General features: G+C 37.5%; 1 protein-coding gene across 4 annotated transcripts in view; it reads left to right on the top strand.

The window, feature by feature from the left end:
* ANKRD44 (ankyrin repeat domain 44) overlaps nucleotides 1-15,773 on the top strand; it is a 277,127-nt gene that overhangs the window by 198,393 nt on the left and 62,961 nt on the right. For 2 of the 4 annotated variants that reach the window (XM_039844326.1, XM_039844328.1), the window contains exons 14-16: nucleotides 169-309; nucleotides 1,793-1,873; nucleotides 4,788-4,899. In XM_039844326.1, the coding sequence (XP_039700260.1) occupies nucleotides 169-309; nucleotides 1,793-1,873; nucleotides 4,788-4,899 (334 nt within the window). Of the gene's footprint in view, nucleotides 1-168; nucleotides 310-1,789; nucleotides 1,874-4,787; nucleotides 4,900-15,773 lie in introns of all 4 variants that reach the window. The other 2 variants (XM_039844324.1, XM_039844327.1) reach the window with 1 other exon arrangement.

The raw sequence follows: 15,773 nt of genomic DNA, 5'->3' as shown, positions 1-15,773 counted from the left end.
GTCACAGTTCCAATTTACAAAGTCAAAGGAAGGTACATCCCTTGGCCTCCACACTCTGAGAGATGAAGAGTTTTCCACACCAATGGGAATACTGCTGTCAGTGCTAGAGCTGATGATGGGTCTGTTTTTCAGACTGAGTGGAGTAATAAATTGCTGTTTGTTTTCCAGGACCCCTTTGCACTATGCAGCTGCGAATTGTCATTTCCACTGTATTGAGACATTAGTGACCACAGGGGCCAACGTTAATGAAACAGATGACTGGGGACGGACAGCTTTGCACTATGCTGCTGCATCAGACATGGATAGAAAGTAAAAACAGCTTTATTACTGTTTCCTCTGGGGGTAGGGCCAGAGAGGGGGAGAATTTGCTAAGTTTCTCCATTCTGCCTTATGGAAAGTGTGACTAAAGAATCTCTCTCACTCAGACCGAAAGGAGTTAGAATTGCTTCATCCCTAACCCCAGTTTTCCCATTCTGCTCTCTTTATGTGCGATCATTACATGTCGCTGCACAATTACTTCTCTGTTTTGGGGTCAAATGCCAAGTGGAGCTGTCAAGCCCAGATTTTCAGTTCATTCAAAATCTATTGTAATTTATTTTGTCATACACTGCAGTTTTCATTACCACCACTTAAATGCTTCACTTACTATAAAACTTACATTTGCTAATATATGTCATGCGTTAAAAATATCCATCTATACATGATCCCAGTAGCCTTCAAATATGGCATCCATATGTATAAAATAGGCACTATTGTTTCAAACTTGTGCTCTTTCAGGAGCTAGAGGAGGGGAAGTTGGTTGCCCTGGACATGTTTGGATTCTAGAAATGTAAAGCGGAAACAAGTGAACCATTTAAAGAGGGGAAAGGTGGGAGAGGTAGGCACAGTTTGACTTGCAGACCAGTGGCTTTCAAACAGTGACTCACAGAAAGAAGTACATTTTATATTATGATCCAGGACACACAGTCACATATGTATGTTTTAATTATGTATATGTAAAATGGAAAGAAAAATTTCATAAAACCATATTTACTTTTACTACGTGTAATACATTCTGCTATTTTCTCTTTTATTTCATTAAAAAAAAAAAACCCCTATTGATCGCAACCCACTAAATTGATCTTACAATTTAGTAGTAGATTATGATCTATATTTCTGTAGTTTGGGAAACCTTGCTTGTTTTCCCCTTCACGTTTGTATGATATTGGCAAGTCAGATGTAGCATTCAGAATTCAATAGCCATGCAGGTAATTCAACAAACATTTATTGAGTATCTGTTATGTGCCAGGCTATATGCTATTCACTTGGAATAGAGTAGGGGAACAAATATACTTCATCCGTTAAGAGCTGGAAAAGGAATCCTGGATGCAGAACAATTGTTCTTCAGATGAGGGGTGACTAGGACTTCGTTAATATGTGAGATGCCGAACTGGCAAGGAGACAGCAAAGAATGTGGTGGAGTCAGAAGTTTAAGCTAAATTGCCTCCTTTTTACTTGAGGAGTTTAGGATATTTATGGAAGGGTAGACAACTTAATCGTTGTCTTAATCACTGATACCTGGGTGGAAGTTTTAGGATAGTCACGTTCTTAATTGGCTTCCTTGGGAGAGAATAGATTTACTGGATAGCACTGGAGAGAACCAAGTATATCCTCAGTGAAAACTCAGTAGTGCTTACTTCTTTTAGGGTGGGGGAAAAAGGCCATTGAGATTTAAACTGCACCAAAATCATTAGCAACTTTGCCATTAAAAAAAATTAATTATAATTGTTTTCCTTTTTCCTATGCTGAGAAGTAAGACCACCTTAGGAAATGCCCATGAAAATTCAGAAGAACTTGAAAGAGCCAGAGAGCTGAAGGAAAAGGAAGCTGCATTGTAAGTTACTTTTCAGCTCAAGCACAGGGTGCAGTTACTGATGCTTTGTCTGCTTCTCTGGGTTACCGTGTGGGCCAGCCTCACCGTTTTAGTGTTTTACTTGGGATCTTGAGAAAGTGATGTGAACACATTTTTAATGAAGAAGAAACTTCTTTTAATGCATCTTTCAATTATGCTATCTTATCATAGAGAACTCTTTCTAAATTTGTAGGTTTTGACATGACCATCACCGTGACTGGTCAGCAGTTTTGGAGACCAGGCATTCTAAATATCATTTCTGACTTGGCCATGAATTGCGTGCCTCAGGCAACATATTAAAACTCCTCTCAGAGCCATAGGCTCCCCTTTTATGAGCTAGGAATAGCTGTTTAGCAGATCCTAAAATAAATGTTTTGAGATTTCAGTGTGAAATATACCAGTTGTACTCTTCCCTCTGTCCCAAACACACACACACACACACACACATCAACTTACAAACAGCCCTCTGCTCCCTGCAAATAGCTGCTCCTGTTCCGCCTCAGCCCACCTGCTTTTCTCTGGCTTCTGTCAGATAGGGGTTACAGTGACTGCCATCGCCCAGGGTGTGGGTACATGGGAAGATCTAATGCTTTCTCCTCTGAGAGTCCTTCCTGCAATACATGTCACAGTGATAGACTTGTGCTGCTCAGCGCAGTAACCAGCATGTAGTTGGTGTTCAATAAGTGTTGAATAAAAGGTGCCCATGTTTTGTGTCCTGTCCCTGCGGGACCCAGTGGATATAGTGCCCTAAGAGTCTGTGCACGCATAGTTCTTAACTTGTTTCTTCTCTTCTCTAGTTGTCAGAGGAACCAGTTTCTCTGGAACCTGAATGCTGTGTCCACTCTAGGACCTTCCTACCATCCACTGGGCGCCCCTCCCAAGTCTAAACCACAGCACACAGTTAAAAGTTGTATATAGAAGTTAGAAGGGTAAAGTTAGAAAATGTGGCTGCAGGGCAGGTTGTGGGACATAACTTTAACTGTTACCAGTGTGGGGACAGGAAACACAACTGAGAATAAAGCAGAACAAGCAAGGTTTTGCCCTAATATTCCAAAATTAAAATAGCAATATTAAAGACTGTAGACTTTTAAGCCACCTCAGCAAATGCTCCCTTCTCTAGTGAAATGCGAGCTTGCCCTGGGCCAAAACAGCCCTCTTATAGCTGATGGAGAAGGAAAGGGCAGGAGAAGCAGAGGAAGTCGGTGACCAGCCTGCCTGAGAGCTTTTATGCAAAGAGAGGCTACTCCCCTTGTACAAATATACCCCTGACCTACCTGTGCATCTCTTGATTTAGCAGCTTAGGTGCCAAAATTACTAGTCAGGGCTTTGAGAGGAGAAAAGATAGCATTCCCAGTTAAAACTTGATATTCGTTTTCCTTTAAAAAACAATATTCAAATTCTATACTACTGTTGTTATTTCTAATAACACTGTTGGTAGTATACTTCAGAGATTTTCTGGATTAAGTAACTCTGGGAGCAATTTCAAGTCTTTTCCAAATTACATATTAAATTTGTCAACTGATTTTTAGAATGTCATCCTTTCAGAAGCTGAGGATTGCATGTCCACTAGAATGCTATTTCTATTGAATGATTTTATTTAAAAAAGCCAAATTCAGTTTAAAATGAGTCACACCTGGAACTTTCCATGGACGTTTAATTACCAAAATAAAAAGGACTTCATTGTAAGGCACAAATCACAAAGGATAGTATCATATAGAGACTCCAATAATAGTTTGATTTATTATGAAGCATTTTATGGGTAAATCATGAAAGATGTAGGTATTTGGTTTAAAAAATTTGCCTTTCACCAATTTTTCTAGAAATTAAAATATCATTTTAAGTTTCTCTATGTGTAATTTATTTACTCCTTTTGCCTTTTGCCAAAAGGTAGATAAATGTCATTTTAAAGTTTTTGTGTGAACTATATAAATTTGCCATCGAAAGGTTTTATTTAAAGTATAGGCTTATATTTAGAATCTTACAGTTTTGACTTGAGTATGAAATTGAATCAGTTTGGTCTTGTGAGGGAAGTGTTTGTCCCACTGTCACAAAAATAAAATTAAAATTAGGGAGCTGTATTCTCTACCTGTTATTCCATCTTTTACCAACAGGGTCGTGCCGTTTCTAACAGGCCACGAACAGCCTCATTACATCCTTGAGCACTCGTGTTCTGGGGTTTGGGGCTCTTCAGGAAGGGTGGAGTCATACATCTTCTTCTAACCTATTCCAAAGATTGTGGCTTTTTCAGAAAAATTACAACTCTGTCAGAAAAGTCTTTTAAAATTTATTATTTATTATTATTTTTTGGCCTATATTCCTAATGGTGTAATTGGAGCCTTTTTCTTTATATGTGATTACTGAATTAACCCTTTACATTTTTTAAACATTTACCCGTTTCTTTAATTCTTTTGTTGTTTTCTTACTCTTTTAAATTTTTATTTTTTAACCATTCGATTTTAGAGTCTCCAATAGCAAGATTAGAAATAAAGACCTTCTCTCTGAGGTTTACCCTGTTGCAATGGCTTGACTACTTATTTATATGGCTGAGACTTTATCTTTTGAACGTGGAGCTCTAAAACTCATTATTCAGTGACCTTGATGACAGAGAGGTTCTGTACCTTAAGATATGAAGGAAGAAAACTAATTACCCTCTTGTTGCCAAAGCCTTTCCTGAATTCCAGAATGGCTGTTTTAGGTGGAATAAAGGAAGCTACTGAAAACACACACGCACACGACTTTCAATATATAACGCCTCACTGCTGTAGGATTTTTAAAGAAGTACTTAAACTCATAAAGTGCTTTGTGGAACATTCATAATAGGAGGAAATTTACATTTTTTAATTCCTTTTGGTCCAGAGATGTTTTCTAAAATAACACCTCATCTTTATACTTACAGATGTTTAGAGTTTCTGCTTCAAAATGATGCAAATCCATCCATCCGGGACAAGGAAGGTTACAATAGCATACATTATGCTGCTGCCTATGGCCACAGACAATGTCTGGAATTGGTGAGTTGCTTTTCTTGTTTTATTTTTTCTAACACACACACACACACACACACACACATGCACGCATGCACATACACATACAACCCTGAAAATGCTGGTCTTAATCTCTCAGCAAATGCCCTCACTGCTTAATTAAGTCTCCACTAGAAAGCACCTTGAAGATGTTCTGTGGCAAATGATTAAATTGTTTCCCTTTATGACATGTAGATCTCTTTGTCTCATTTTTGTCCATCCTAATCTTAGAAATGACAGACAATTAACTCTTTTCACATTAATTTGGGCTAGAAATGTTAGACCTGTGTATGATTACAGTTTGTATTTTAAACATAATTTGGATGCATCAAATAAGCTCAGTATATATTTCTGGAGGCACATTTAGCACCCAATTATTAAATAACAATGTTGTAAGATGACTTACATAATCTTTAGGCATATGGGTTTATCATGGTCCCGCATTTGTAGTTTAGGGAAACTGGCAAGGGCACAAAAACAGAATTTATTGGAACTTCCAAACCACCACAAATTTTAAACCTACACTGATGAAGAAATACCTTGAGGTTTGGAGTCTGAAATGCCTCTGTTGATATAGGTCAAGAGACAGGAACTCAAACGCCCGCAGGGACCGGAAATGTAAAGTAAATGAGTGAAGTGAGCCCAGGTTAGAATAGGAAGTGGTGGGGATTGTGGCAAATAGAGACATGTTCCACATAAAGGGAGAAACAGCCAGTTAGCTCCAGCTGATGGAAACCAGGTGGGAAGGCATACCCAGCGTTGCAAGATTTCAGTGCTTCAGGAGAAGCTAGAACTCTGGACTTTCTATGTGAAATTTCCTATTTTGGAAATCCTGGGTGGGCTAGGAAGAAATAATTTAAGTTTGTGGCTGAATCCTGTCTGCTGCTCACCATTTGCCATCTCCTAAGCATCTCCCTTGGTTCAGCTTCACCAGGATACCTGGAGTATCCCAAACTCACTATCTCTGGTCCAATGATAGGTGCCACCTTTGCTGACTAGACTCCAGTTCTTTTCCTTATCCCTTTAGAAGAAGAAGTCTTACTTTTCAGAATTATTCAGGGGAAGCACTTGAACAACTCCACAGTCTATTGTAAATAATATATTGCACATTATTTTCATTTTTCAGGAAAGCCATTTCAGGGCCATTATGTCTGTTATCCAATGAAAAGGTTTTCTGTCCACAAGAAGGTTTCACAAGTTCTGTCTGATAATGAAAGGACCCTCTTCAATTAGATTGACACTTGCCAAAGAGATGATTATTCTTGGCAATTCTAAGGCATTCAAAATCAAGTGTGGGGGTGGTATTGATTGATTTTAGTTTGCACTGTCAGCTGATAAGGACCAGATTATCAATATAAATTGATAGAAATGTCACCACCGTTTGCTCATAGGAAAGAACTTCAGTGGGTCATTTATAACAGAGATGGGGTAGAAATTTTCATCTCATTTTCCTAAATTATGATGTTAGAGGGAAAGTTCTATGTATTATTTCCATTTTGAAATACATCTTAAAATTACTCTTAGGTGAAGTTCACCTAAGCGGAGATCAGGAGCAGGCTTTAAACATTCTCATTACCCTGCCCCATCCCATTTACAACAAAACACAATCCTGGACTCTCCCTTGAGTGGCATCATAAAGCCAGACCATTGCAAGTATCTTAGCCCCACTGCTTGCTCACCTAGCTATGAATGGATTTGGGAAAGAGTGACCACTATTGATGGCATTTATTGTGTGTTCATCACATGCCAGGAATTTTGCATACTTTATGCCATTTAATTATTTTTTTCCTTTCATTTTTATTGAGAAATATTTAACATACAGCACTGTGTAAGTTTAAGGTATACAGCATAACAATTTGACTTACATCAATTGTGAAATGATTACAATAAGTTTAGTTAATATTATCTCATATATATACAAAAAGAAACAATAAAAACTATTATTTTCCTTATGATGAGAATAAGGCCAGTTCAGATTACAAGAAGTAGGTTTTTTGAAGGGCACCTTTTTAAATATTACTCTCTCCCTCTCTCTTGGACCACAATATCCTCATATTCCTTAGAACTCCCATTTCTTTGGGTACTGAACATTAGGAAGCAAACCAATTAACCAATATATACTAGGAGGTACATTTCTAAGACTCACCACTGCCATGCCAATCTTCTCCCTCATTGTACCACACAAACACCCCGGTCTTCCTAGGGCTCATCCTTTTAACAAATTGTTCTTAATTCTGTGCTGTGTGCTAGGATAATGCCAATGAAAGACATGATTCTGGTACTCTGGATGTCTTAACTGAGCAGGAATTACGCAGGGAGAACTTTCTTTATGTCATACTCCCTAGTCTATGTTTCTGGCCTATAGAAGGAATATGGAAAATAAATGCATATTTGTGGCCCCTATGGACCTTTCCTACCAGACCAGGGCCTTTGTCCTTTGGGAAGTGGAGCAGGATTGAAGGGGATGGTTGGCCAAGAGCCAGCTGATTTGTGAGGTTGGTAAAATTTGTCTTTTGCCTCTCTTCTCATCTAGTGGAGCAATTACTGTGATTATGCATATCATTAAATGTGTATCATTAATTTCAATGCATATTTTATTTGACTCTGACATTTAACTTGGTGTGTGTTTACTTAGCGTTCATGATTTGTTGGTCCTGTCTGTGATCATAAGCTTAGAATTTATAAACCAAGTATGGTTCTATTTCGCTATAATAAACAAGGAACAGATAATATTTTAGTTGTTTTCACTCCACTTCCCTATATTAACTTATATTAAATTCATTCCATGAGCAATAAACTTCTCGAAAGTAGTATGAACCCCTTAGCCTTGATAGAATAGCCAGAGTTCAGAATTCTGCCAAATTTGCCTATTTAGGCCAGTGTTCTCAGCTAGACTTGATCAAAGATGTATGTATGTACTGTGTGTGCAAGCAGAAATCTGCTCACAAACGTGTGCTGAGAGCTGTGATCAGTCATGTTCAACTGGGCTCAAAATATCAAAGTGGAGTGCAGGAGACTTGGCTAATGCAGCGTTTTGTGTCCGAATAAAACTTATGTTTGAGTGGAGGAAGGGAGTTGGCAAAAAAGAGCTCAGTGCCTCTCTTCCTTTTTCTGGAATGAATTCTTACTGACTCTGAAGAGAGCAATCAGAGAATCATGCCCCTATTTGGAATTTGTGAATTTATATGAGCATACTGTTTTTCTTTTTATAATATTAAAGATTTGTCTGTGAACATAAAGATCTTTGTGGTTTTGTTATTGGAATGGAAAATGTGCTAATATAATTACATAAATTGCCTACAGAAATTTAAAGAGATTGTTTGAAAACTCTAGGCTTCTGCATAAATTCAGTCCAAGACTTTGCTATGCCAAATCACTGGTAATTTGGCTGCTTCCCTTAGACCTTCACCCTCTGTTATGAGCTAACTCGAACTACAACTGTGAGAATATGTGTGACAAATGCCCCTGCGTGTATATTCTAGGAGCTTCTGAAATTCTCTGAAGATAGACAGAAAATGACTACATTTTGGGCAACTGAACACTGAATTTATGCCACTTTCAAGTAAACTACTCAATATTTTGGGTTGTTTCTTGTGTTTATTACAGGAATTTAAGAAAACATTACCACCTGGCTCTGTATAAGATGTACTTCTATTGGCAATGTCCAATTAAGTGTCCCAAGGCTGGGAAAGCAGGGTATAGAAGAGTTAAAAAAAAAAAAAAAAAAGGCCATTAGGGCAGTCATGGGAACAAGAAGTTGAAAACCTTGCATTCTAGCCCCAAACAAGTCTTCGATAGCATTTTTCTGTCCCCAGAGGTACAGCTAAGAGAAAGATTTGGCAGGGGGTGTCCATGACTTCCCAGCAGGCAGACTTTCAATGGGCAGTGAAACTTCAGCAATGCTAGTCTTGTTTTTTCTTCTATTTAATTCAGTTGAAAAGAATCATAAAATCTTATGATTCTTTCATTAAGGGAAGAAGTAAAGGGGTGAGCATAGATGTTTTGATGCTGCTTGCCTACTCACTGCTAAGAATGTAAATATAAGCCCACAAATCTTGAATCAGAATTTGGATATGAGTCTATGTTTAGAACAATGGAATAGACTATTTTATCATAAAAAGTTTCATTTATTTCTTTGTAATATAGCAGAAAAGAAGTGTTTTGGATTTACCATGAATTAATTTGGCAATTGATGAAAGAAACATTAACAGGATGTAATAAAATAAACAATTTCAGTTTCACCTTTAGTTGAAGGGCCAGGACAATGGAGCCATCGCCCCTACTTTTCGAAGTGAGATCTTGGTGTTTTAACCCATGGCCCCCTTACCCATTTAGAAAGCTGGATATCAGAAGGCAGCTTTCTTTGGTGATACCTCTGCTGTGAATCTCACCACCACTACCCTCCTCCTGCCTAGCAGGGGTGGGGGGATATTTTCTCCTCATCCCAAGCCCAGCCAGAGAAACTTTGAGGAAATTATTTGCATATCTGATATGTGTCTCATGCAATTTAAGAGGCCAAGTGGACTGGCATGTGATAAATCTAAAGACTGAATGGCTCTATTCAGAGCTTGCTTGACAGAAGTTAAATTTAAAAAGTTCTATGTTTGAGAAGTACTCCCCCCGCCACCAATTAAAGGTGAAAAGTGTATGTTTCCCAGTGTCCAAATGTAAGGGCCAAGGCTGGCCTGCAGTTCTGGATCCTACTCAAGAAGGCTGCCTGGCAGAGAGGGAAACCGAGGGTGTCTAGTGGGGAGAAGGAAATGTAAGCTACCAGCAGAAAGGTACATTTACCCAGAGAGAGGGAACTGCAGGCCAGAGGCCCCAGTGATGGTGGATTCCTGGAGAACCTAAATAAGCATCCCAGAGAGACAGTTTTTTAAACCCAGTAAGAGAATTTCACTATCAGAAGGATGCCAGTAAGTAAGACCATTGTTTCCTTCTGTGTTCTCCTTTTCTCTCTCCTCTTTAATCCTGGAGGAAGCAGAGGTGGGTAATGAAGGGATAGAGGGAGGAGAAACCCTGGGCTTGGGAACATGAAAGTCAGCCTTGATTCCTTTTCCCCTGCAGCCTTTGGGGGCAGCAGAGAAAAGCTTCAGTGTTCAACAGTGTTCAGAATTTGTGATCACTATGGTGGAATAGACATATTAGTCACTGACACGAAGTTACCAGAGAACTTTCTATTATTTGTCAGAGATGTTATCTGAGGTGACAGGAAAAGAAATAGCCTCGAAAAAAAAAGGCTGGACCTGGTATAGGGAAAAGGAAAATAAAGTTACTATTTGATTATACCCCATGACTCAGTGGTTCAAAATAAAGTCACACACATAGAGTCATTGTTTTAGAAAAGATTAACACCCAGTTCTAAAGAAAAATAAACTATTATCCTTTATATGTGACTTTAAATATCAACTTTATAAGACATGAGGTTTAGTCATGATAAACACTTATCAGGTGCCAAAAATTGTTGAACAAATGAAATACACTTGGGAGTGATTAGATTGACTTAATGATAAATCTTAAATCCTAGTTTATAAGTGTTACAGTGACTGTCCTGTTTGTAAGGTAGATATATCACAGAAGACAGGTGAGAGAGAAAATGAAAATTTAAACTTTTGTGGCTTGGCCTTTCCTTTAGATTTGATTACTTCTCAACGCACACTCATTTTATTGCAATCTTCCCTCCATTTTTTTTTTCTTTTCAAGATCTAAAAACCTATATGGACGTCTCAAACTGGTGTAAAGACAGTCACAAAATTAAAATTACACACATATATAAATATATATACTCACATTTTCTGTAATTTCTTTCAGATGGATAGTGAGCACTAAGGGGTTCAAAGATGGGTAATTATTACTCCTGATACGGGAGCTTCTAAGGACTCAGTGATGTAAAAGAAACAAAGATTTCTTAAACAAAATGTAGTTTAAAAGTTAGCCTTAAAAAAAGTTAATCTGGCTATTCTTCCTTTCTTTCTTCTTTCCTTCCTTCCTTTTCTTCTACTTAGTTACAAAGTCATTAGGCAGGCCTCTGCAGGGCAGGAAAGGGCTGGAGCCCAAAGAAGAGGATGTCAGGAAGGCAGCCTAGTAAAGATTGGAACCCGTTCAAGGAGAATGTCCTAAGTATGTATGCACCAAACAACAGAATTGCAAAATGTGTAAAGCAAAAGCTGATAGAACTGAAAAGATAGAGAAATCCACAGTTATGGTTGGAGACTTTAGCATTTCACTCAACAATTGATAGAACAACTAGACAGAAAATCATCAAGCGTATAGAAAAACTCAATAATATCATTAACCAAAAAGATCTAATTGACATTTGTAGAACACTTCACCCAATAACAAGAGAATACGTATTTTTTTCAAGTACCCCTGGAACATTCACCAAGATATCCTGAACTACAAAACAAACCTTTAAAAAGTTGAAATTATATAGCATGTGTTCTCCCACCACAATGGAATAAAACTATAAATCAAAAACAGGATACCAAGAAAACCTCCAATACTTGGAAATTAAATAATAGACATCTAAACAATTTGTAGGTCAAAGAGAACATCTCAAGGCAAAAAAATGCACTGAACTGAATGAAAATGAAAATACAACAAATCAAATTTGAGGGACACAGTTAAATTAGTGCCGAAAAAAATTTATAGCACTAAATGCTTACATTAGAAAAGAAGAAAAGTTTCAAGTTTCCTTCCCAAAAATCTAGAGAAAGAGGAGCAAAATAAACCCAAAATAAGCAGGAAAAGGAAATAATAGAGATGGAAGAAGAAACAAATAGAATTAAAAAAAAAAAGAAAGAAAAACAGTGGATAAATCAATGAAACAAAGATCTGTTCTTTGAAAAGATCAATAAAACCACTACTAAGACTGACGAAAAAAGGAGGTGACACAAATTTCCAATATCAGGAATGAAACAGGGGCTATCACTATAGACCTTAAGACATCAAAAGGATAAAAAGACCAATTCATCAAAAACTACCATCATAACTTACCTGATGTGAAGTAGATCATTTGAATAGCCCTATAACTATTTAGGAAATTGAATTTAAAAACTCTCTCAAAGGAAATCTCCAGATCCAGATTATTTCACTGGAAAATTCTACCAAATATTAAGGAAGAATTAACACCAATTCTATGCAGTCTCTTCTGAAAAATGGAAAAGGAGGGAACATTTTCCAATTCATTTATGAAGCTAATTCCCTGATACCAAAACCAAAGACAGTAAAAAAAAATGTGTGTGTGTATAAAACCAATATCTCTCATGAATGTAGGTACGAAAATCCTTAAACTATTAAATAGAATTCAGCAATATATACAAAGAATTATATAATATGACCAAATGTGATCATAACAGGGAAAGCCTATTTTGATATTTGAAAATCAATCAATGTAATTCATCATATTAACAAGCTAAAGAAGAAAAATCATATTATGTCAAACAATGCAGAAAAAAATTTTGACAAAATTCAAAATTCAAAATTTTGACAAAATTCAACACCCCAAGATTTTTTTAAAGAACTCAGAAAAATAAGAATAGATTTGATATAAAGCACCTAACAAATTGAAAAAGAATAACTAACATTGTACTTAATGGTGAAAAAGACAATGCTTTTCCCTAAATAAGGTACAAGGCAAAGATTTTTGCTTTCATGAACCACACCCTGTTCAACATTGTGCTCGAAATTCTAACCAGAGCAATAAGCAAGAAAAGGAAATAAAAGGCATAAAAACCAGAAAGGAAAGAAACAGAACTTTCCCTGTTTGTGGCTGACAGGGTTACCTACATAGGAAATCCAAAGGAATCAAGAAAAAACTAGAACTACGATGCGTTCAGCAAGGGTACAGGATTCAGGGTAAACATACAAAAATTAATTGCTAGGAATCGATATACTGGGAATGAACATGTGGATATCAAATTAAGAATACATTACTTACAATTGTCAAAAGATGAAATATAGGATTTGTATGCTGAAAACTACAAAATGCTTGTGAAAGAAATCAAAGAAAATATAAAAAATGGAAAGACATTCTGAACTTTACGGCACCAAAGTTCATGGAACTACTATCAATGATATGAAGGCATCAGAATCTCATTTCTGAAAAGAATCAATCCTTTATACAAAAGAAAATCCTAATTCTCTTTTAAAGCCTGTCTCACTGGGGAGAAGTTTAACAATTATACCTATTTTTTTTTAATGATGACATTGGTCCAATAAGTTTCAGCTGTACACTTTACACTGTGTGTTCACCTCCCATAGTTAGATTCCTTTCTGTCACCACATATTTGACTCCCTTTACCCCATCTGCCTCCTCTTCCCGGCTCCTCCCTACCCTCTGGTAACCACTAGTCTATTGTCCATGTCCATGAGTCTCTGTTTGTTTTTCCTATTCATTTATTGCTTTTATGCCTATTTTTAATAAATTTATAATAAACATTTATTGTAAGCATGTTGGGCTAGGCTCTGTGCCTGCATCATCTCACTTAATTTTCACAGCAACACTGTGAAATACCTCCTATTTTTAATCCATATTTCACACATGAGTATCCTAAAGTACAAAGAAATGATATCACTTGCCTTGGGTCATACAGCTGGTATGATGTAGAACCAGTACTCAAACTCATGTTTATCTGACTCTAAATTCCAAGCTTGTAACCATTATGCTCTACTGTCTGGAGCACTGGCAAACTCAGACTTTGAAAGACAAAGCTCTCTCAGAGTGTCTGAATTCCATACCAACTAAGATATCACTGAGATGAGTGATCTTTAGGCTTTGTCAGAGGGAAGCAGGGAGATCTTGGGCAATACCAGCATCAGTTATGTCTGTGTCATTCATTTCTTTGGAAAGCCTTGTCTTGACTAGTAGTCTACCTTTTCTTTTTTCTGTCAGGAGAGCATAACCACCTTATAGCATTACCAACTCAGTGAAGGGCAAGACAACCCCAGGTACCTCTCACTGTTTGCAGTCTATAGGACTAACCCCTGAACTTCAGCAAATATTTTTTATAAACGTGCTCTTGAACCCAGCCTTCCTCTTGGAATCTCTGTTCAGTATCTTTCTAACAGCTGCCATCAGCTTGGCCTCTCTCTCCTTATGATAACAGCTGCCAGAGATGACCCTTTCCAGCCTGGGAGGGGAGGCGGAAGGAACCAGTGAGCGGGTAGGAGGGGGAGTGACTTCCCAGCAAGATTGTTTCTCCAAAGATGCTTTCTTTGTCTTCAGCAGCTGCCAAGGAAGCACCACTTGTGAGGTCTAGACCAGGTCCCCATGATAACCACTCCTTCTTGATCCTCATTCAGTGACGAAAATGTAGAGGCCTGAGCATTCTTTAGTCAGAATAAGAGCTCACATACACACCTGTGCCTTCAGGTCATGGGGTTATGATACAAAGAACAAAGAGCCTTTCTAAGATTCCAAAGGAGGGTAGAGGCCCAGCCATCTGTCACAGCTGAAGGGAATATTTGGGGAAACCAAATTGTTCACCAATAACTGAGATTTATTTCCTTGCATGAACAGATCTTATGACGTCAGTGCTGTGGGCCATTCAGCACTTGTAAAGGAGTTTTGTTAATATCAAACAATAAAATTCACTTGGTCATTGGGAAGACAGTTTAATAGAGTGATAACTTCATAGCATTATTTTTCTAGGAAAAATTCATAGTTTTTCAAACATTTTATTTCACACACAAAAAATACTTTTTTAATTCCATAATGACTTTTTAGTTTATAACAGTGTTCTTTGGATCTCAAATTCCTCATGTTGATATAAGACAAAGTGTAGTAAGAAATAACCCAAAGCAATCATTTCAGAAAAGCAATATGTTTTTGATGTCGTTCTCTCTTAAAATATATTTTTAAAAGTGAAAGGGACATTACGATAAAGATGATAGTATTTCCTGTGTACTGGTCTTTTTAAGGCTCTACTGGTACTAGTAGTTCGTAAGGTTAGACATCAGGGTCAACATATTAGCTTTGTCAAGTTCATAAACTTTATGAATTTACAGTGAAAAAACCAACTGCTAAGAGTACCAGGGGATTCATATCGTTTGCTATTGCAACATTCCTTTCTAAGTAAGAGACCCCATTTTATAAACTGAATAAAGATCACAAGTTTTCTTCCTGAATATAGAATTAAAATCAAAGGAATTAAGTAAAAGTCAATGAGCTCATGCTCTGGTGACCTAACATAACCTCTCTTACTCAAGACTCAGTTCCTTGTCAATCAGAGTATCCTTGGCAACCTGTCCAGGGGTTTCCCCCACCCACCTCCCCCCCCACCCCCTGCCAGACAGGACTAGAGAAATGCTTACCACTGGTGCCATGAAAACCAACCTGATAGTTCATTATGACAACTTCTAAGGTATGACTTCTCTTACATTACTTCTAGGATGGCTACTTTCTGAAGATACAGGGTAAATTATAGGGCAATGTGCTAGGAACCATGGCTGACATAGAAATATATTAGACATGAATATTACTTTCAAGATTATAATCTAGTAATGGGGTAAAACATATGCTATATAAATATGGGCTCAAGATGTCAGTCACATTTTCGAGTTCTCTATAGGGTAATAATAGGATTATAATAATCTTCCCCAAATTGTTTCTCTGGCCCTGTCACCTCCTATTCTGCCAAAGCTTTGGCTTCAATTCCTTCTGAAGAGGTTTTTGAGTGTTTCCTATGTACTCTATGCAATTCTCTTGGCTACCAAAGGACATTCACTATTTTCCTCCTCTCCTGTTCTTGCTTGCTATGGTGGTTATCTCCTATTATTGTTAGCACCCAAAAAGCCATTAGGTCACAAATGTCTAGTAAAGACACTGCTCTCATCACTGCCCACCAGTGCCAGTGCAGAGG

The sequence above is a fragment of the Pteropus medius genome, unplaced genomic scaffold (assembly GCF_902729225.1).
Source record: "Pteropus medius unplaced genomic scaffold, Ma_sr-lr_union100, whole genome shotgun sequence".
NCBI lineage: Eukaryota > Metazoa > Chordata > Mammalia > Chiroptera > Pteropodidae > Pteropus > Pteropus medius.
The sequence above is the reverse complement of the archived record's forward strand: the minus strand, read 5'-3'. Positions and strand labels throughout refer to the sequence as shown.